Raw genomic sequence first — 22,340 nt, forward strand, 5'->3', positions numbered from 1 at the left:
ATGGGGAATACTGCATGAATCTCAGAACTAACTTTCCAAGTGTAATTTATTTGCTGTTTCCAGTATCCTGCTGCCTTTGCTTTATGATATAGCATTGTTTAAGTATACCTTATGATGTAGACACCAAACATTTAATCACCAATTGTAACCTGTATTTTATCAGGGATCAGTTCATCTTAAAGAAAATAGTGTCAGGGGTCTCCTTTAGACAATTCTCCTGTTGAGAGCCATGGCAGAGGCATGCCATCAATTTTGCCTGGAATATCTATGCTTATTTGCATCTAGCAAAGTACAACTTCTACTACTGAGAAAGAAATGATGTCTTAATTCCATAGTCTAGCAGCTTATTAGCTTAAATTATTGCCTAGCCTGTGTCAGCTTTCTAAAATATTGTCTGTAGTTGTTAGTAGCTTTTTAGTTGTTGGAGATTTTTTTTGTTGTTGTTGTTATTTTGTTTGTTTGATTTTACTCTTAGGGGCCCAACACCCACCTCCCAAATAAATGCCCCAAGAATTATTCTTACTATGAATGCCCAGCCTTAGCTTGCCTTGTTTCTAGTCAGCTTTCCTAAATTAAATTATCTCTTTTCTCTTTAGCTACATTTTGCCTCTGAGATTTTTACCTTTCTTTATCCTATCTATATATCTTTCTTTACTTCTTACTCCGTGGCTGGCTGTGCGGCTCTGTGGCTGTGTGGCTAGCCCTGGCATCATCCTCTTCTCCTTTTCTCACTCCTCCTCCTCTTTCTTTCCCATTTTATCTCCTCTTATTTATTCTCCCTGCATGCCAGCCCTGCCCACCCTTTCTTTATCCTCCATAGCTGTAGGCCATTCAACTCTTTATTAGACCAATCAGGTGTTTTAGGAAGCCAAAGCAGCACAACTTCACAGTTAAACAAATGTAACATAAAAGAATGCAGCACAACTTTGCATCGTTAAACAAATATTCCACAGCATAAACGAATGTAACACATCTTCAACTAATATTCCAAAATAGTTGTCGATTTCATATTGAAATCTTCAAATCAGAGTCTGGCTAGGGGTAGGCAAAGTTTGCTTGTTTTATCCTTCCTCACAATTCTGCATCAGCGTTTACAGATAACAGGACACTTACAAATGGGTTTAGAGCTATTGTATGCTACTTAGAAAAGGGAGATTCTCAAGACTAATGTGAGCGATGGCGCTGATTCACTTCTGCTTGATTTGCAGCAACAGTTGTACGTTGGTTCCTGGGATGGATTGGTCCAGCTCTCCTTGCACAGATGTGACACTTATGGGAAAGCCTGCGCAGATTGCTGTCTTGCCAGAGACCCCTACTGTGCTTGGGATGGAAATGCTTGCTCAAGATATGCACCCACTTCCAAAAGGTCAGGACGCTCCTCCCTCCCACATGATTTCTCTCATAGTTTCAGTTAAAGGCAAATAGAAAACTTGGCCTGTGGAAGGATTATTACAATTAAAATATGCAGTCACTTTATATTAAAGTTGGAAGGCTGAACAGATGTTCTGAAATTGTGAAATATGGAATTTTAAAAAATCTGATAAATTATATATAGCATTTTTAACAGCCAACCATAGTGGTTCATGCCTGTATTTGCACAACACAGGAGACTGAGGCAGGAGAATTGCTGTGAGTTCCAGAATAGCCTGAGCTATATAGTGATATCCTGTTTACTTCTCAGAATTGTTCTTGTTAACTAGTTTTATTACATTCCTTCTCTCTGACTTCTAAAGATGCATATATTCACATCTATTATTTTGCAAGTTGTTCTAAGTACTCATGTTTGCAGAAGTGAGGACAAAGACCACAGTACATTTAGTGATTTGATGCAATTTTATTTTTACTCTAATAGCTATAATTTGTCAATTTCTTTCACTCAGATCCACTTTAACAATAAACTGTTGCCTTGACATTGGTAGCTTTTTATTTTATAAACACTTGACTATATCCAGGAAATCTCAACCATTGCAGTATTCTACACACACAAGTACAAGTTAGCCAGAGTTATGAGATACATGTTTTGACACTATTTTATAAGAGAAAAACATTAGAAAAAATATGAATGCCGGCCAATCATACTTATGTTAGATGGATATTTTACTGTCATATGTTATATTTTTGTATGTACATGGTAGTAATATTATTTGCTAAGTTGTTATTCAAAGTATATGTCCTAGATAAAACTGTTATCAAATTATAACATGCTTTCGGTTACCTTCATTTTTAAGCTATCTTGGAACTTTGGGTGTCTTTAGTGCTCTAAGTGAAGAACATGTATTGGTTTCACTGTCACGTGTACATACATTTTAGGTTAAATATTTCACTAATCCATCCGATTCTAAACATTAGAACTCAACAATTGTAGGTCTTTTGTACATCAGCACATATTCGTTAAAGCCAAGACACAGTTTATATTCTTTTAAGTCCATACATTGAGCATAAGTGGGTAAATATGATTATTCGGAGTTAAAAGTTGCCAACAGTTTGTTAAAACTTGTCTGCCCAGAATAAAGTCATCTTAATGAGTGTTTGGGGATTTCTTTTCTAGAAGCTGAAAAGTAGAGTGTTCATTACTTGGCAATAAATGTTCTCTTTGATTAATTGATCCTGTTCCTGAAGAAGCCAAGATTTAAAAACATTCATGACCTTATGTTCCTTACAGCATCATAATTTTTTTTCTTCCTGTGTTTCCCAAGACCGCATCTCTGATCTCCCAGACATGCCACTGTGATGTGCTCCCTCACCTAACATAATGTCCATCAGGGGCTACAGATGAGTACAATGGATGACTCTTTTCCAAGGTTGTCATCTGGTCAGCTGTGCCCCTGGGGAGCACTCCAAGCATCTGAGAAAGTTTACTGCTGTGTTTCTGATCTGCGAAGTGACAACATGGACCCCAGAGCGTAGCAGGGAAGAAGGGGTCTAGAGGATTTAGCAATAATGTTAGATAAGAATAAAAAATCCTGGTGTGTTGTGTCATAATGCGGAGTATAGATAATAACACTGGGCTGTACAGTTCAAACAAACCAGAAGGAATTTTGAAGATTTTTTATTTCAAAGCAGTATCCAATGAGATAAATACATTTAACCCAATTGTAACATCTCACAGTTATATCTATGTATAAAAATATTATGTAGTAGAATGTTAATATGTACAACTTTAATGTTTTTATGTGCATATTGAAATACTTTCTGTTTAAAAATTTAAAATAGACAAAGACAGTGAAACTATATTAAGGAGTAAGATATACTTAGATTAAGTAGACATGTGTCATTTCCTCTTAAATAGGTATTAATTTAAGGAAAACATATAACATGATGCAAAATTTCAAGTATTATTTTCATAATTACCAGGATAGCTACTTATTTATTGACAATAATAACAAATATGCATGCATGCCATACTGAACTTGTAGTTCTGTTTCTGGCTGACCCCAATTTATTGAATAAAGTGTGTAATAGAATGAACGACACAGTTAAATTTTTTGTTTATATGCATTTTCCTACTCACTGGAAGACTTTTGTATATTATGATTTTGGCAGGCAGGAGGGGAAGAAGAGTTCTTCTGTGTCTTGTGTATAAACCTGGATCTTAGTCATGTTCAACCTGTTCTATTGAATAACTTGTGAAGCTAGGGAAAAAGAGCAGTAGTTAAATGAAATTCTGATCATCTTAATGCACAACAGGATTTGTTGTGTTGGGACTTTTCTACCACAAGAATTTAAATTAATGTTTGATTGATGGGAACCCTGACCTGTATTTACGTTGCACAGTAAGTCAAGTACAGTTTGTCTCAGTTAGTGTTAGCATGAGACACAGCCTTTCTATATTCAAATTATACTTGAAGATCTAATTAGCTTAATTTTCTTTCCATAGGCGAGCTAGACGCCAGGATGTAAAATATGGGGACCCAATCACTCAGTGCTGGGACATAGAAGACAGTAAGTATGGGCTTGATGCACATTTCTTACCACTTAAAATGATAATCCTTCTCTTCCTGAGCCTTTTTAAAAAATTCTATATGAATCTAAACAACCATACATATGACTATCTCATTTTGTATAATGCTTATGTTCTAGAAAAGCAACAGGAGTTTTATAAACGAGTTCCCTGTCTAGTTGCCTAAGTGAATAACCCTTTGTTAAATCATGATTTGTTTCATATGTCTTTTAAATTCCTGAGCCACAACGTGTTTCTTCTTTAGTGCCTTATCCATCCTTTTAAAGTTGGAGGATTCTGTTAGAAGCAAAACAGGGTTTAGCCCCAAACATTTGAGAATCCTGAGGAAACATGAAGACCTCCCAGGAAGGTCTGATAAAAAAAAAGAATTTAGTGCTTATTAGAACAAAGTTTTAGGTGGTCTGAACTTTATTTTCATTCACTTACTCTTGCATACCTTCAAGCAGTAAATGCTCATTGAGTAAGTTGCATATGTCCTTAATTGATCTGTGTGTACTGCGAGACAAGGGAATTTTTTAGAGTGCTTATGCCCTTTGGAAGAGATGTCATAGAGTACAATTAGTAATACAGAAATTTAGTAAATGGAGAGTTCACTAAAGGCTATGTTGTTCAGAAGAAACAGTCCTCAGAATAGATGATCTTAAAAATCTGAGTAGGGAAGAGGTAGGATGCTGGAAAGGAGGTTTGGTGATTGTGTTTGAATATGGAAAAATTAACTCTAAAACCTATAGCTTTGAGGTTTTAATTATTGTCTTCTGATTATCCCACCCCCAAACATATACATGCATATTTTTTTGTTTTGTTTTGTTCTTTGGAGACAGGGTCTCTATATATTTTGGCATACTGCCCTGAAGCTTGATTTCTTCTGTAAACCAGGCTGAACTTTAACTCCTATCTGCCTCCTGAGTGTTGAGATCTCTCTCTCTCTCTCTCTCTCTCTCTCTCTCTCTCTCTCACACACACACACACACACACACACACACACACACACACACAGACACACCACTACTTGGATAGGGAAAGGAAGACACACTCTTTCTTCATATTGTTTGTAACTGACCAAAAATGACCTAACTCTTCATAGTTTGTAACTGGTGGGCCAGAAGTCATTTCTTGATTGTAAAACACAGTAGTGTTTTTAACTTATAAGTTCATCCTTCTGCGCAGAAAGTTGTGGTATAGAATAGGGTGGAAACCTTTTTATTCTAATGTGAAAGTGACTCACTGTTATGTCCATTGTTCACTTTAGTGAACTTCATTGCATGCTATGAATTCAATCCTTTACACAACAAATGAAAAGATACACCAGGGGCAGTTTTGAGAACTGAGGATGTGTGAATGACAAGAACACTATCCATGTATTCCTAGACTTTATATTCACCTGTTTGTTAGGGAAAGGACAAAAGGAAAACAGGAAAAATAAGTTCTATGTCAAATGATGACAGGTGGCATAAAGGAAATGAACGAAGTACATTGTTCCCTGAGTCACTCATACACAGTAATCTCCTTCCCTTCCCCACACCCCTTTCCTTCTATAAACCATTGCACAAGATCTCTTTAAATCACCATCTTGCCCATCCCCTTCCTGTTGAGGTCCCCTGCAAGTTCTTCCATTTCAAATCCAATAGACAATTTTCATTTTTTTTTATTGATAAAAGGAGAGTAAAAAAAAAAACAAATTTCCACCTCCTCCCAGCCTCCCATTTCCCTCCCCCTCCTCCCACTCTTCTCCCCCTCCTCCCACTCTTCTCCCCCTCCTCCCACCCCTCTCCCCTTCCCCCCACTCCTCTCCCCCTCCCTCTCCAGTCCAAAGAGCAGTCAGGGTTCCCGGCCCTGAGGTAAGTCCTAGGTCCTCCCTCATCCGTCCATATCTAGGAAGGTGAACACCCAAACTGGCTAGGCTCCCACCAAGCCAGCACATTAAGTAGGATCAAAACCCCGTGATTTTTATATAATCTACAATTCTTTCTTCTTTGAATCACTTCATTCTCTAGAGGGATTCTTACCAGTTAAGAAGTTTTGTGAGCTTACTCTACATCCTTGTTAAGTGGAGTCAATAATGGTAGCTGATTTATATCAGAAAAGTCATCAGAAACAACAAATCAAGCCTCAGAGAGATAGTATTCTGCACACTTGCACTGCTGTGGCATTGTATCTTTCGGGTCAACCACTTACCTTGTAGAACCTTCTGCATTGGGAATTTAGTAGCATCCCAACTCATATTTTTCATCACACATTTGTTTGTCTTTTCCCTTACTGTAGCAATAGAGTCTTCTCAACTCTCAAATTCATAGTTAACTTTCTTGTCCTGTATGTTAGACATGAGTGCCCACAGTCCTACTCAAACACTGCACTTGAATGCCCATTTAGTGTCTACAATGAGTGACTGAGAAAGACTTCTTGTTTCCATGGTTTTTTATAATGACAGCATTCACTGAACTGAGGTGAAAAGCTCCTAGGCATCTCCCTGGTGCCTCTCTTTCTTTCACAGTCTGTCACCGACCTCTTGATAATCTTTCTGTCTCTGAGGCCAAACTCCACTTCTTATTGCCACCAGTGACAGCGAAGCTGTGGTTCTTCACCAGTAGACTCTTTTTTTCCTTTTTATTTATTTATTTTTTATGTATTTTACTTATTATGTATACAATATTCTGTCTGTATGCCTGAAGGCCAGAAGAGGGCGCCAGACCTCTTTACAGATGGTTGTGAGCCACCATGTGGTTGCTGGGAATTGAACTCAGGACCTTTGGAAGAGCAGGCAATGCTCTTAACCACTGAGCCATCTCTCCAGCCCAACCAGTAGACTCTTTACAAGTCTCCCTGTTGCCGTAGTTCCCCTTGTGAGTCTATCACCAACCGATATCCTGAATAATTTCTTTAAAAAAAAAAAACTCCAGTCAGATATGATGCTGCCATCCTAGAAACATTTTCCCATCTTCTTATACAATTAGTGGGAATTATAGCTTCCAGCCTGACCTATAGGATCCTGTTTGGCTGTCTCTTCCCAGTCCACTTGTAAACTTTCCTCACCTATGACTTCACTGTTCATCCACCGGTAGATTTTCACATGTTGAAAGGGATCAATCATGTCCTTCCTTGGGTCTACTTGTCTTGTTGCAACTTGCAGTGAGTAGTTGCTTCAGGAGCTCACACAGCTGCATTTTCACACTGTGGGATTTTATTCTGATACAGAGATTTCCTCAGAAACACCTCTCAGCCATCCTAGCTGAAAACTTTCCTGCTTTCTCTCTAGTATTTATGTTAGTTGTTTTGTGTGTTCTGCCTTAGGTCCTCCTGGTTCCATAACTTTAGTCATGTGCTGATGCCTAAAATACCAAATTGTTCATCTGTAGAATGGAATATTTGACGGAAAGTGATTATTTGAGTCAATCTGTGCAGATATCATTTTTACTGATTAATTTGAGCACAAATTTTATATCCAAAAGGGGCATAGCCTTTTAATACTCTGGATATAATGTATTTTAGATAGTGCAGCTGAATTAGTAAAATATCTGGGAAACTATTTCTTAGCATCTCATTAAATGACTTGTACTAAGTACCTAATAGAGTATCTACAAAACCAAAATGGCAGGCAATATAGACAAGGTCTCCATTATAGAGCAGACTACTGACCTTGCTCTTGTCACACAACTTCATCAAGCCTGGACGATTCTACTTACTTTCCTGATCGCAGATATCAAATTTTAAAAATATTACCTGTTCAACTCTGTGTACCAATTTAAGTAGAATCTCTCTCTCTCTCTCTCTCTCTCTCTCTCTCTCTCTCTCTCTCTCTCTCTCTCTCTCTCTCTCTCTGTGTGTGTGTGTGTGTGTGTGTGTGTGTCTATTTGTCTGTCTGTGTTTTCTCAAACTAAATTGCTGGAGTTGAAGGGATGACTTAATAGTAAAAAGCACTGGCTTCTCTTCTAGATAAATTCTGAGACAATTTCCCAGCACTCACTTAGCAGCTAACAACCACCTGTAATTCCAGCCGTGGGCTATTGGCCACCTTCTTTGGCCTCTGTGGGGATTGTATGCATGCTTGCATACAGGCAAGCAAAATACCTATACAGAAAAATAAAAATGAAAAAATTAAATTATTTATGTGAATAAAAAACTAAGTTGTTCTTCCAGAATGAACAACATTGAAAGACATAAAAAGATTTTAATAAAGAGATATAATATCAATTGTTACATATTCCAAATTTTTACATCTTTAAAATAATTGTAATTTGGCAATTAAAGACTAAGATTATGATAGAGGTGTAGTTTAAACATCCCTGTGTTGGATAGTATCTGATTCTCGATAAGAGTATAATAGTATGAATTTCCATTCTCTTTAATAATGTGTATGGTTCTTCCATGGTGACATCTGTTCTGAATCAGTCTATTTTCCCATTGCTTTTAAAATCAGGTCAAGGTTAATCTCCAATGCTATGTTTGCTTTCTAGGCATTAGTCATGAAACAGCTGATGAAAAGGTGATTTTTGGAATTGAATTTAATTCAACCTTTCTGGAATGTATACCAAAATCTCAGCAAGCCTCTGTTAAGTGGTACATCCAGCGGTCAGGAGAGGAGCATCGTGAGGAGGTAAGCCGTCAGCAGCAAGGATTCTGCTTTCAAACTGAAGTCAGCTATTCCTTATTGAAAGTTGCACAACACTGAGTGTCACAGAGCACTCTCCCCACTGTTTGATGAAAGGACAGGTCAGAGTTTAGACTCACCAACAACAGAGGTTGCAATTGTTTGGGAATATGAACAAGCCAATTCAGTGCCCATGTAGCACTGATACAGATTTTAAAAATATTCACATGATTTTTTTCAAATTTTTATTTTTTAAGGAATTTCAAGACAATTTCTGATTAAGATGAGAACACAATTTTTTCATAACCATGGTAACGTCACTAAATTTCAGCTACTACTGAGTTTAATCTAGGTCACAAAATGAAATATTTCCAGAAATATCAATTTCTATTAAATCATATCATAAGATGAAAGTGGATAAAATTACATAACTTGGAAATGTATAGATTTTCAGTTTTATTTATTTACATAATAAATCTTAAGTCAAGGAGAGAAAATTAATTGTTTTATTTTATTTATTTTATTTTGTTAATTTTCTTAACACTTGACTTGAGACTGAGATATGTTATGAACATTTTATGACATAGATATATGTTACAGAATTGAATGAGGTTATTTTAGGCAGTCTTAGAAATCTTAGATTAATATTGTAAGCATTGTGAATTAAAAGTTATATTGTAGAATTGATTGTTCTTATGTTTATTAATAAGAACAAAAAGAACCCAGTAACAGGGCTTGAGAGATGATTCAATGCTTAAGAAAATTGGCAGCTCTTCCGAAGGGCCCAGATTACTGAATCTGTACCCACATTGGGTGGTTAATAATTACGGGTAACTACAATTACAGGGGTTTTAATGCCTACTCTGACCTCTGTGCCCTAGCGTACACTCAGACCCATACATATATAAATAAATAAAATTATTAAAGAATCTAATAATATTTTATTAGGATTTACAATTCTTATATTACACAAAAGACACTCTAATGAGTGGAAGATTGAATGCAGAATTCAGAATAGATGTTTTTAGAGTTCAAAGATACTCCTGAGGTCCCAGTGGATAGGATTATTCTGTGACATAAAATATTCATAACATATTGCAATCACAAGTCAGTGTTAAGAAAATTAACAGAAAAAAATAAAAGAATAACGACCATTTTTCTCTGTGTTGACTTAAGTTTAGTGCGTAAATATATGAAACTCAAAATTTGAGGGTATCTGTTGACTCTATTCTCTACAATATCACATATCAACAAAACTTGATATCATTAAACATAAATTCTAACATAGGCAGGGAATATACACACTCAATATTTATTTAAGTCCATCCTGTAGGCAAAGCCTGCTCGTTTGTTCCCAGCTGCCCAAGACTCAAATAATTACACGGAAACTATATTAATTACAACAATGCTTGACATATTAGCTCAGGCTTTTTATTAACTAACTCTTACATCTTAAATTAACCCATTTCTATTAATCTGTTTATCACCACAAGACTGTGGCCTACTAGTAAAGGTTCCGAGGCATCTGTCACCTTTGGCAGCTACATGGCATCTCCTTATCTCTTTCTACTCTCTGTTCAGACTTTCTGCTTTGCTTTACTCTGTTAAGCCATTGGCCAAAAGCAGCTTTATTAATCAATGGCAATAAAACGTATTCACAGCATACAGAGGGAATCATACATTACCTCCCCTTTTGTCTAATTTAAAAAGGAAGGTTTTAACTATAATATAGCAAGTTTACATACAACAAAAGTTATTAACAAGAATTATAGTTACAATATTTAGTCTATTTACATCTGGCAAATTAAGGAAAATACTCTATCATCTCTCCTATCTTTGTGAGTCTAATGTTTTATATCTAATATATCTTTTATATTTGTAACTATCTTTCTTCAATCTCATCAAAGACTCCAAATGGACACAATATTACCTAAGTAAACAGGAAGTACATTGTGAGCACCTTCCAAAACTCTAAAATTAAAAGAGACATCTTGCTGCCTGGACAGTAACCCAAAGTTCTTCTGTAACCTTGGGGTATCCATCTTCAGCCTACAGGCCCATGGTATCTAGCAGACTTTTCCATGAATCAGGAAATTTCAAAGACAGTTTCACCTGTATTGGGTGTTTGTCAGTCACTTTCATCTTTATCTTGCAGAATGTCTAGCAGACTCTTTCATGAAGCAGGAACCATGTTCCTCTTTTTGGGTCTGGCTTACCTCACTCAGGATAGTGTTTTCTATTTCCATCCATTTGTATGCAAAATTCAAGAAGTCCTTGTTTTTTACTGCTGAGTAGTACTCTAATATGTATATATTCCATACTTTCTTCATCCATTCTTCCATTGAAGGGCATCTAGGTTGTTTCCAGGTTCTGGCTATTACAAACAATGCTGCTATGAACATAGTAGAGCATATACTTTTGTTGTATGATAAGGCCTCTCTTGGGTATATTCCCAAGAGTGGTATTGCTGGGTCCAGGGGTAGGTTGATCCCGAATTTCCTGAGAAACCGCCACACTGCTTTCCAAAGTGGTTGCACAAGTTTGCATTCCCACCAGCAATGGATGAGTGTACCCCTTTCTCCACAACCTCTCCAGCAAAGGCTATCATTGGTGTTTTTGATTTTAGCCATTCCGACAGGTGTAAGATGGTATCTTAAAGTTGTCTTGATTTGCATTTCCCTGATCGCTAAGGAAGTTGAGCATGACCTTAAGTGTCTTTTGGCCATTTGAATTTCTGTTGAGAATTCTCTGTTCAGCTCAGTGCCCCATTTTATAATTGGGTTGATTAGATTTTTACGGTCTAGTTTCTTGAGTTCTTTATATATTTTGGAGATCAGACCTTTGTCATTTGCAGGGTTGGTGAAGATCTTCTCCCAGTCAGTGGGTTGCCTTTGTGTCTTAGCGACAGTGTCCTTTGCTTTACAGAAGCTTCTCAGTCTCAGGAGGTCCCATTTATTCAATGAGGCCCTTAATGTCTGTGCTGTTGGGGTTATACGTAGGGAGTGGTCTCCTGTGCCCATGTGTTGTAGAGTACTTCCCACTTTCTCTTCTATCAGGTTCAGTGTGTTCAGACTGATATTGAGGTCTTTAATCCATTTGGACTTGAGTTTTGTGCATGGTGATAGATATGGATCTATTTTCATTCTTCTACAGGTTGACATCCAGTTATGCCAGCACCATTTGTTGAAGATGCTCTCTTTATTCCATTGTATACTTTTAGCTCCTTTATCGAAAATCAGGTGTTCATAGGTTTGTGGGTTAATGTCAATGTCTTCTATTTGATTCTATTGGTCGACTTCTCTGTTTTTATGCCAATACCAAGCTGTTTTTAATACTGTAGCTCTGTAATAGAGTTTGAAGTCAGTGATGGTAATGCCTCCAGATGATCCTTTATTGTATAAGATTGTTTTGGCTATCCTGGGTTTTTTGTTTTTCCATATAAAGTTGATTATTGTCTTCTCCAGATCTGTGAAGGGCGTCTGTCTTCTTTGACAGCTACATGGTGTCTCCTCAACTCCACCTACTCCCTTTCTACATCTCTGTTCAGATTTTCTGCCTGGCTTTGTTCTGTTAAGCCATTGGCCAAACTCATTTTCTTTATTAATTTATTAAATTAATGGTGATAAAACATATTCAAAGCATACAGAGAAGAATCCCACATCATTATCATATCTGTTTTTGTAATCTATATTGAACTATTATCTGATATCATAATAATTATTCTACTTCAAAGTACAAGTCCTCTTTCTTTATTAAAGAAATATTGAATACTGTTGGCATTTTAAGGTGCAGATTTAATTTAGTTACATTTACATATTTTAATTATGAATGAATTGAAGCTACTTTTAGATTTTATAGCTACTGGGGTTTGATTTTTCTTTCTATTAGCTCTAATTAGAGAGGTATTTGTCCTTCATAGCAAATCCATCTGACCTTTAGCTTAAAAGTGTGGTACTGCTGGAGGTATTCCTGCAGCTGTAGATAGCCGTATTTGCCTATGGTGTACTTACATTCTTCATTTTTTCTGAGATTCCTATGCGTTGTTTTAATGTACCTAACAGCACTATATCACATATCACGATGGTACCATGCTCCATGAATTTCAATGGAGCAGAAATAATGTATTTATTGCATTCTGTTGGAAAGTATGTTCCCTGCAATGTTTCAACTGGTATTTTCATCTGTCTTCACAAATGGGTGGTTTCCCATTGTCCAGGACCCGCAGTGCTGCTTCCTGAGTTGAGGAACAGGGCAATATCCTGGCTGCACTTGAAGCCTGTTGCCCTGCAGGATGTCTTCTGGTCCTCGCTCATAAGGTCGCCACTTGCAATCTTTCCTCTGCTCATAAAAAGCCCAGGGGATGGATCATGGCCTCCTGGGCTACAGATGCTGTCACCAGGTTATTCGGTGCCAGGAGGAGCCCATTTCCTCACCAAGCCACTTCGCAGCTGGGTGCTTTGGGGGAGGTTGCCTGCTGACTCTCTTATAAGGCTGGTTGAAACTGATGGTGTTTATGCTGCAGCTAGCACGGTAATTGGCAGTCCCAAGCTTCTGTTGAACTTTGGGGATAACTTTAACGAAGAAAAGAAGTGATCCTTCATGCCATTTGCCATACTGTTTTTTTCTTGATGGAGCTGAACGTTTCTAACGCATCTTCCAGCGTCTGCCTTTTCCATCTGTAGCGCTCTGTTTTCCTTTCATTTTGTTTTTGTTATGAAAGCAAATAAATGCTTTTAAATTTGTAACAACCCAGAGAGAATCATGATACCACTTAGTGCGGATAAGCATGAGTGATATTTTGGGTTTATTCAGTTTCGGTACTCATCAGCACCCTGGGAGTACTTTCCCTGCTTCCTCCTACTAATAAACATCAGACCATTGTCTCTCTTTCATCCACACAGAATCCACAGGCATAAATCATGTTTTCTAGTAATAAAAAAGGCTGCCTTTATATCTAGATATTTATTTTTCTATTTAGCTCGGACAAATTACTGAAAAGTAATATAAAACTTGGAGACATTGGTCATTATACTGTTTGATTGTCCGTCACTGCCACCATTTTGAGGTATGTGCACCTCACAGAAAAAAGCTACTATACATAAGATCTAAGAAACTTTCAGCAATCTGGAAAACACACACACACACGTGTTAAAATTTACTTCCTTCAATAATAGGAGGTGTGAGCAAATGTTCTCAAGTTTCTTAGCTCTGTGCCTCCATTAATTATCTCAGTAACATATCTTAGGGGTCCATCATTTGGGAAGTTGTTAGCAGATTCACTTAAAAATACTTTCCTTGCCAGGTGGTGGTGTACACCTTTAATTCCAGCACTTGGGAGGCAGAGGCAGGCAGATCTTTGTGAGTTCGAGGCCAACCTCATCTACAACAGCTAATTCCAGGAAAGGCTCCAAAGCTACAGAGAAACCCTGTCTCAGAAAACCAAAAGAAAAAAAAAAAAGCTTTTTTCAAGCCATCTCTACATTACAGAAATCAATAATTTAATAGTAACACATTCTAAGTATCTTAATTATACATCTTTTGTTTCTAATAGTTCTAACTTTTCTACGAAAGTGTTATATTTGAATAAGATAAATCTACTTATTTCTAAGTACACAATTTCCTAACTCTTCTGCTTAGGAACTTCTTCCATAATAAGGCACCAATGATTTCCCACCTTAATTTATACCTATACCTTATATTTTTATGTTTATATTTTTTCAAAGATAAAAAGTTATTCTAACAGTTAGGTATAAATTTCATTTCTTTAAAGAACAAACCAGTTATTTTAGTAATATTTTTCTTTTGTTTTTTTGCCTAAAATGATTATTGGTTTTCTGTTATTTTAATAAATGTTTTACTATGTAGCATTTAGAAGCATAATTGGAAAAACCTAAAAATATGCATATATTTTTTCTTACAGTATTTTTTACTTCCTACAATATTAAATTAGAAAAGTATTTAGTGTTTTTTTTCTTAAATACAAACACATTTTTTTTTTACAACAGGCTTATAGGTTTTCATATTTTTAATGATGAGGGTTTTCTTCCTTATTTGATACCAGTTCCCCTCTGGCAATGTTTTCTGGAGAAAAGAATATTCCTGAAGTTGTAATTTCTTCCAAGACACCAGGAATGCATTAGACCTTCCAGCTGCTCTTAATAAAGAATGGAGCACCTCTCATCTTCACCTGCTCTTTAGTATCTAAATGACCTTCACTGTTTCTTTGTTCTTCTCATTTGAAATGAATTGTCTTTCACTAAGAAGCTTTAGGTAACAACAGCAAGCATATAATCCTTGCTCACATCAGGCAAATGGATAGCTGTCTCCAATAGAAGAATGGTTTGGGTTCTTCGCATTAGGGTCGCTTGTGCTTAGCACTTGTAGATTGGAGAAAATTCCATGAATTTGTGCATCAGTGGCCAGAAATGATCTCTTTGAGAGAGGCTCAATTTTCTCAGCTGTTTGTGATGCCTTTTCACTCCGGGTCACAGGCTGAGTATGTGTCCTGTCCCAGCAGAGAAAGAAAGCATTATAGAGAAATAATGGAAAGCAGTGAAAGCCAATCTACTACTTAACTTCTGCATCACAGATTTTTATCCATAAATTGTAAGAATTTTCTCAAATGTATGAAATAGAAATCTGTTCTACTAATGATTCCACTGCAGTAAGCTTTATTTGGAAATTTTGGAAAAGAAACAAAAATTCATTAAGCAACCTGATAGACCTTGAGTAAATCCATCTAGCTCAAAAACAAAAACATACAATAAAATAAAGCACATTTTATAACAATTGGTAAAAATCGAAAGAACATTTAGTATTCCATAGATGATAAAAAAGGTGAAGGATCTTCCCCTAGTAATGGAATCCCAGGTGTTTATGAAGTGAAAAGTCCTATAGGACTGAACTAACATGAAAAGGGGGCAGGGATCTCAGTCAGTCTCAGGACAAAGCTTCCTAAACAGGATACAAAAAGAGAAGGACAAAGCAGCACTGGGGTGTTATCCAGTGCTCTTGAAGCTACAGTCAGAATTTCCTCCTTCTGGAAGATTAAAGAAAACAAGAGACAGCACCCAGCAAAACTGTGATGGTGTCTAATGTTCACATTGAGTGTAGCCTAAGCGACATCAGACACAGACTGCAGAGAGGTCTGTGATGTGGAGAGACGAACTACAATTGCAGTTTCATGCTGATGGCCTCAGGGCACTTTCAGTGATGAGAACTACAGAAACTGCAGAAATTAAACTTTTCCTCTAACACGGCAGCTATAACGCTTTTTACTTCCAAACTCACCATGTGCTGTCCAGGAACTGACCGGCGGGAGAACATTGGGGAAGATAAGTTAATCGAAGTAGGAACGATCAGACGAGAAACCAGCATTCAAATATACAGAGCCAGTCTTTTGAGATCTAAGCTGTATTTATATTTTTAAACAATTATAATAAAAGTATTTAAAAGGAAGGCAAATATGTTCTGTGTTAAATATGAGACTGCTGTTGCTGTTCAGCTTCCCTTTAGAAGTCTACGAACACATATACACATTTATTTTGGGCAGGAGGCTTCTATGGTTTGAAAATGGAAATTAATTTGGGGTTAGTTAGTTTGTATTACAATAGCAGTTTAAGATGCTGCGGCTTTGTGATTGTATCCAGCGGGAAAAGAAAACACATCCAGCTCACCAAAAGGTCCAGGGAAAGGACACAGCCAGGTAACCAAGCAAAAGCCTGGATGGTGCAGGCTCAGGACAGTGCAATGCAGGCCTGATTCAGCCTCATTAACCACGAATCTGAGCTGTGACCTGCCTTTGGCCTCCACTGGTTCCCCGCCAGCTGCTCTTCTCTGGCACCCAGGGTGGTTTGCCATATACTTGTTAGTTGACTGGGCTGGTAGCCAAAGATGTTTCTTTCCCTTTTCTCATATTTCCAGAATAAGAGAGGGTTTTTTTTCCCCTCCTACATACTTTTCACATAAGAATGTGAAGTATAGTCCACCCACTGTGAATAAATTTAATTTAGCTGTCTTTACGTCTCTTTCGTTGCCATCAGCCAAAAGTCTGCAGTTCCGGGACAGATGTGTGAGCTGGGAAATCTTCCAGGTCTCTTTGTTGTTGTTGTTGTTGTTATTGTTGTTCTACCACATGCCTAGCCACTCAACAATACACCGTATTTCAACAAGGCCCTTGTGTTGATGAACATCCCCCTGCTACATTGAAGATAAGTCATTATTCCCACCCTTTGTCAGCCAGACAAGCTTAACATTTGAATTGTCTCTCACTATCACCCCTTCAAAAAGTTGAGCGTCACATTTCAGGGGAGGTTTGTTTTATTCATTGTGCTTTCTCGCACTTTAAATCACATTACTGTGCTAGACAGAGTATTCCAAACTATGGTGAAAATTTCCACAAATACGCCACCCCAAAGTACCACTTGAACAAGTCAATGATAATCGGGAAATTAGCTTTAAACAAGGCTAGCTCTCTCAGTACAGGCCTGCTAAGTGACAGCCCAAAGCCTTAGGCACGTTTTTGCAATTCAGGTTCTCATTCTCGCAGACTGTGCAGATCATTTATATGGTGATATGTAGAAGGCAGAGCTAATACATTGTTCTCCTCTCTACCATAGGTGGTAAACATTCTGAGTTCTTCTAGTTAACAGGGACTCTGTAAGTCTCCCTTGCAACTGTTTGTGAGCTTAGGCACTGAGTTCCATCTGGAATATCTGGACAGGTTATTTGATAGCACCACTTCTGCTTCATTGTTTCCAAGTGCATTTCATTCTGATTTCTACACTGGAGAGAAAAATGAACAGTATCTCAAAGTTCATTTGGATGTGATAAGATACAAACATAGAGAATTCAGGGTATGGCTTGGGGGCTACTATTTTAGCTAATTTTTTTTTAAAAACAATCTTCAGCTACGGCTGACAATGTTTGATGACAGAAAGTTGAAGAATATATCTTTTAGGTTCATCTAAGTAAAACTACGTGGTCTGTTTTCATTTGCTTGTGGCTCTCTGTTTCTAATTTATTACCTACATTTTTTTTTCCCAACCTGCAGTTGAAACCCGATGAAAGAATCATCAAAACGGACTATGGGCTACTGATCCGGAGCCTGCAGAAGAAGGACTCTGGGATGTATTACTGCAAAGCACAAGAACACACTTTCGTCCACACCGTAGTGAAGCTGACTTTAAATGTCATTGAGAACGAACAGATGGAAAATACCCAGAGGGCAGAACACCAGGAGGGGCAGGTCAAGGATCTATTGGCTGAGTCACGGTTGAGATACAAAGACTACATCCAAATCCTTAGCAGCCCGAACTTCAGCCTGGACCAGTACTGCGAACAGATGTGGTACAGGGAGAAGCGGAGACAACGCAACAAGGGCAGCCCGAAATGGAAGCACATGCAGGAAATAAAGAAGAAACGAAACCGACGACATCACAGAGACCTGGAGGAGCTCCACAGAGCCGTGGCTACATAGTTCTCTATTTAATTTAAAGAGAAAATTATTTTCCGGACTGAAAAATACCGTCTTCTGTTTTGTACATCCCTCATTGCCAATCCATGCATGCCTTCCATGGAGTTTCATCTTAATGAGACTCTGTGGTAGATAGGAATTCATCTGGACTAGTTTTCTGAGAACGAAACATTTTATCAGCAAAGTCAAGCATTGTCCTCAAAATTGGAGCCTTATATTTGTAAATGTTTTATATTTGAATTTTAAGTCATATATAGAAGTAAGCTAACTGAACATCATCCTGTCCAATGGAAGGTGCTTTATTCCTAAGCATGCCCATTAAACATGGAGTTTATAGTGCAGTTGGCTATGTTTTGATGAGCAGCTAAATCATTCCATTCTAGAACGGGTGATCTTGTAGGAATTGGAAGAGAGGCACGAATTAAAACATCTTATGCTAGTGACAAGGAACCATCAATCCGCACTTGGAGTCAGGTATGAGAACTTAGAAAAGTATGTCCCTTCTTTCAGGCCACCGGCTACATCTAGTGCACTGCGATAGTGATTATACGAAAGGGTATTAATGATCCGAACAAGAGTCCTTGTGATTGGTCAAGAGAAACAGGTTCACAGACGGAACCTAATGGTTAATGTTGTGTTCTAGAATGCAGAATGCGCCATTTCCATTTTAAGAACATGGAGAAATATTTTATACATAGTAAGCGTGGCGTGATGTGTGCACTATATCACAGAAGGGACTTATTAGGCAGACAGCAAGATAGCCATAAATGCTGGCTTTGGGGAAAACTTATATTACACAAAAAGGAAGGAAGCCAAACACAAACTAGGTAGAATGTAACGGAACTCTTTCCACTGGAGCATAGCTATCTCCCAACTTGTAATGTATCCATTAAAAAAAGAGTCTAGATTATAACAAACTGTAAGCAGAACCTCAAGTGGAAGTAAAAATTGTAAAGAATTATGGGGTGACACTATTTTATTTATAATCAATGTATTTCTGTGTTCTCTTTGTTCTATGTATTTATCATATGCTGTATATTGTTTGCATTTATATCGTTATTTGGTCGTAGTTGAGTAAACAGGAGTAAACAATATGTAACACATGCAGAGATAATTAAGTAGATGGCCGACAGGGGGAGTGGGACTATATATTTGTTGAATGAATAGCTAAGTGCAGAATTTTGATGACAGGAAGGGTTAACTTAACTCTTTGACATCCTTTTCTTGACACACATTTTCTGAATTTCTGGGGTGATACGTTAGAGTTCAAGCAGCGTTGTTTTAGCAGTTTTACCACAAAGCAAGTCTGTAAAGAAAATGAACAGCATTAATGTGAAGACCACTTGTATTTTGTTAGCACGTTTCAAATTCAATGTTCCCTCTGAACATTGCTTCCCTGCCCAGTCTCTGCAGAACTCACCTTTCCTTCCTCGAGCACAAAGACCGTAGCCTTCCTCTGTTTGGCCTTTTCACACTCCTTATAGTGTGAAATGAACAATTAGTCACTTCCTCAGAAAGAATGTGGCTTTTTAGAAAACCAACAGACCTTACTTGTTTCTCATGCATTCTACACGCTCTGAAAGAAGTCTGTGAGAAGCCTGTGTGATTAAAGACCAGTGTTAGGGAGTCAATCTCTTTGTCCAATGCAGAATCAGGATCTTCTATTCATTTAATCAGCATTGCGCTCCTATCTCAAAGGCTTCCCAGTCAGCTGTGAGGGACTGGTATAATAATGAATATCTGTAGACGTTTTACTCTAAGGATGAGGAAAAGTGAAGGAACTGTCTTAATAAGTGAACCAGAATGAATTGCATCTCCAGAAGAAATACATACAAATTATTGTGCCATGGTTAGACTAGTAATCAAATACCACACAAGGGAGTTTATTTATTAATTTACTGTGAATCCTACAAACTGATGGCAAACTCAAAGAAAGTCCAAGGGGTCGTGCTTCATTTAAAAATTACTTTCAGATTGTTGTGTATCAGAAAGTAATTCTCAAATATGGACGGGGTTAAGAATTATACAAGGTTCTGATATTTGTACTGACCTCTGAAAATTAATTTTATCTAGATAAGAATATCGAAACCATTTGCTAATTACTTAGCTCAAATGTAATTGTTTCCTATCAACATTCTGTAAATCTATTTTATACCCTTGGTTTAAAATAAAATTTTTGCTGCTTTGAATACAAAACTACTAATGATGAATAAAATATATTATATAACCTATTAGTAAGATTACATAAGATAAGGTTATAAAATAAAATTGGGGACTAAGGTTAAAAAAAAAACAAATTGTATCTAAACCACATTTTATTACTTGTCCAGAACCTTTATAAGAGTGTAAATATATAAACTGACAAATGCAATGTTTACCTCCTTAACATCAGAAATAGAACCCTTATTGAAGTGAAGAAAAAGCAGACTATTGCTCACATTTTGAATATTCAAAGATACCAGATATTTCAGAAGAGACTCTAGAACAACCTAGGTATTCATTCTATATATATATATTTCTTACTCTTCAATACATGTCTTTAACTTTCTTGTGTGTGTTTTGCTGAATTTTTATTCCCGTCTTTTGTGCTGCTAAATGTAACTGTGCCCAGATGAACTCATTTGCATTTAATTTATTAGGAATTTTAAGAGTTTGTTTAGAAATGGATAATCTAAAAGATAATTTTATGTAAAATACCTTTTTTTTTTCTTTCCCAAAGAGCTCAGAATCCTACAGTCAGGTCATTGAGTGAATTGTTTCAGGAGAAACAGTCAAACTACTTAAAATGCAGAAAGTTATAGGAAAAATTGAGCAATTTGGAGAAACCACAAGAATTCTCCAGGTATCATTCAGAATTCCAGAATCAGTAAGATTTACTTCCAAAATGCTCTCTGTGATATCGCCACACATTGGGAGCTTTCCTGTCTTCTATAGCGTGACTCTTTGTATATTCTTACATTCTATTCCTCCCGAACTGGGGGCTTCAGGTAGAGAAGAGCAGGAATGACTGCTTGCTGGAATAACTCAACCCTGACTGAGTTCCCAGGACAGCTAGTGCCATTTCATTCACATGAAAATATAAAGTTAAACAAGACCACTCGGCAAACTGTGATTTTTCTTACACATATATCTAAGGTGTATCTCACACGTTTCACCAAGACAGATGCAAGTGGCCTTGGGAAGCCCCTGTCTTCAAAGGATAACATCTGCGGCCCCAATTTGTCACCTTCGCAGTGCCACAGCTGTCTCGGGGTGCTTTCACTGAAAGGCCTTCGGTGTGGATGATAGGCTTTTTTATATAGAAAGAAATATATATTTTCTCATAGTAGATGATCACAAATTACAATTTTCAGTTGGTATGTGAGGTTAAAAAGGCATACAATTTAAAATTCCCAAATTCTGCAAATCAAAAATTTAAGTACAGAAGAATACACAGTCTTTGTAACTCTGGATTGATTATTTTGTAATATAAAATATTTGTGAAAAGCTTGAAACATCACTTTTTGGGAAAGAAACATTAGCTTGTCAGAATCCACAGTTAATTTTAATTCTAACATTGTCAGTGGTTAGCAATCAATTTTGAATCTTTCTACTTTAAAAAAAATGTAGTCTTGTAGTATAAGATAATTAAAATTATGAAATGTATATTTTGTTTGTATTATAATAAAACATAGGCTTTAGTGTTTGTTCTATTATTATAAACAGTGTTTTATGTATAAATGCTTTTTTTCTTAACTCCGAATATGGCAAGCAGATTTTCTATAATAAATTGAATTAAACAAAATAGGAGAAGATATTCCTGAAAGTTTTTATTAGGTATTTTAACTGTAAGTATGCAATAACATTATCTTTAAAACAAAAAAACTTGTCTCTCCCACTTGACACAATTTTATAAACTTTATTACTATATATTTAGATTTTTTTTCTAAAGGGAGCAAAATTACCAGAAGTAACTGGTATTCTACAAGTCAAAGTATAAAAATGTCATCCAAGAGTCAATATAGTTTTATATTAGTATATTTATCAAAGAAGTTAAGATGAGACTTTACTATAGTTTTTCAGATTTATTTTCAACTTGGCATACTCAGAAATTGCATTTTATTTTTGCAAGTAGATGTTTGTACCATATTCCTTCTATACTATATGGAAAAGTATAAATTTTGCAAAGGTCCTGAAAAATTCAAACGAGTTAATAGTAACAAATAATTGGTAGGACCTTTGACTTAGTCTATATAAAACAAACTACCATAGATGAGGTAGCTTGTTAGCTAAGAAATTTTTCTCAGGGGCCAGGTGGTATAAAGTCTTCGTCATTTAAG

General features: G+C 36.8%; 1 protein-coding gene across 2 annotated transcripts in view; it reads left to right on the forward strand.

Moving 5' to 3' along the window:
- Nucleotides 1-20,219, forward strand: part of Sema3d (semaphorin 3D) — a 197,523-nt gene extending 177,304 nt beyond the window's left edge. The window contains exons 15-18 of one of the 2 annotated variants that reach the window (XM_075956062.1): nucleotides 1,209-1,366; nucleotides 3,878-3,942; nucleotides 8,413-8,552; nucleotides 17,599-18,157. In XM_075956062.1, the coding sequence (XP_075812177.1) occupies nucleotides 1,209-1,366; nucleotides 3,878-3,942; nucleotides 8,413-8,552; nucleotides 17,599-18,024 (789 nt within the window). In that variant the 3' untranslated portion in view covers nucleotides 18,025-18,157. Of the gene's footprint in view, nucleotides 1-1,208; nucleotides 1,367-3,877; nucleotides 3,943-8,412; nucleotides 8,553-17,598 lie in introns of both variants that reach the window. The other variant, XM_075956063.1, reaches the window with a different exon arrangement.
- Nucleotides 20,220-22,340: the final 2,121 nt, after the last annotated feature.

Source organism: Microtus pennsylvanicus, chromosome 22 (genome assembly GCF_037038515.1).
Source record: "Microtus pennsylvanicus isolate mMicPen1 chromosome 22, mMicPen1.hap1, whole genome shotgun sequence".
Taxonomy (NCBI): Eukaryota; Metazoa; Chordata; class Mammalia; order Rodentia; family Cricetidae; genus Microtus; species Microtus pennsylvanicus.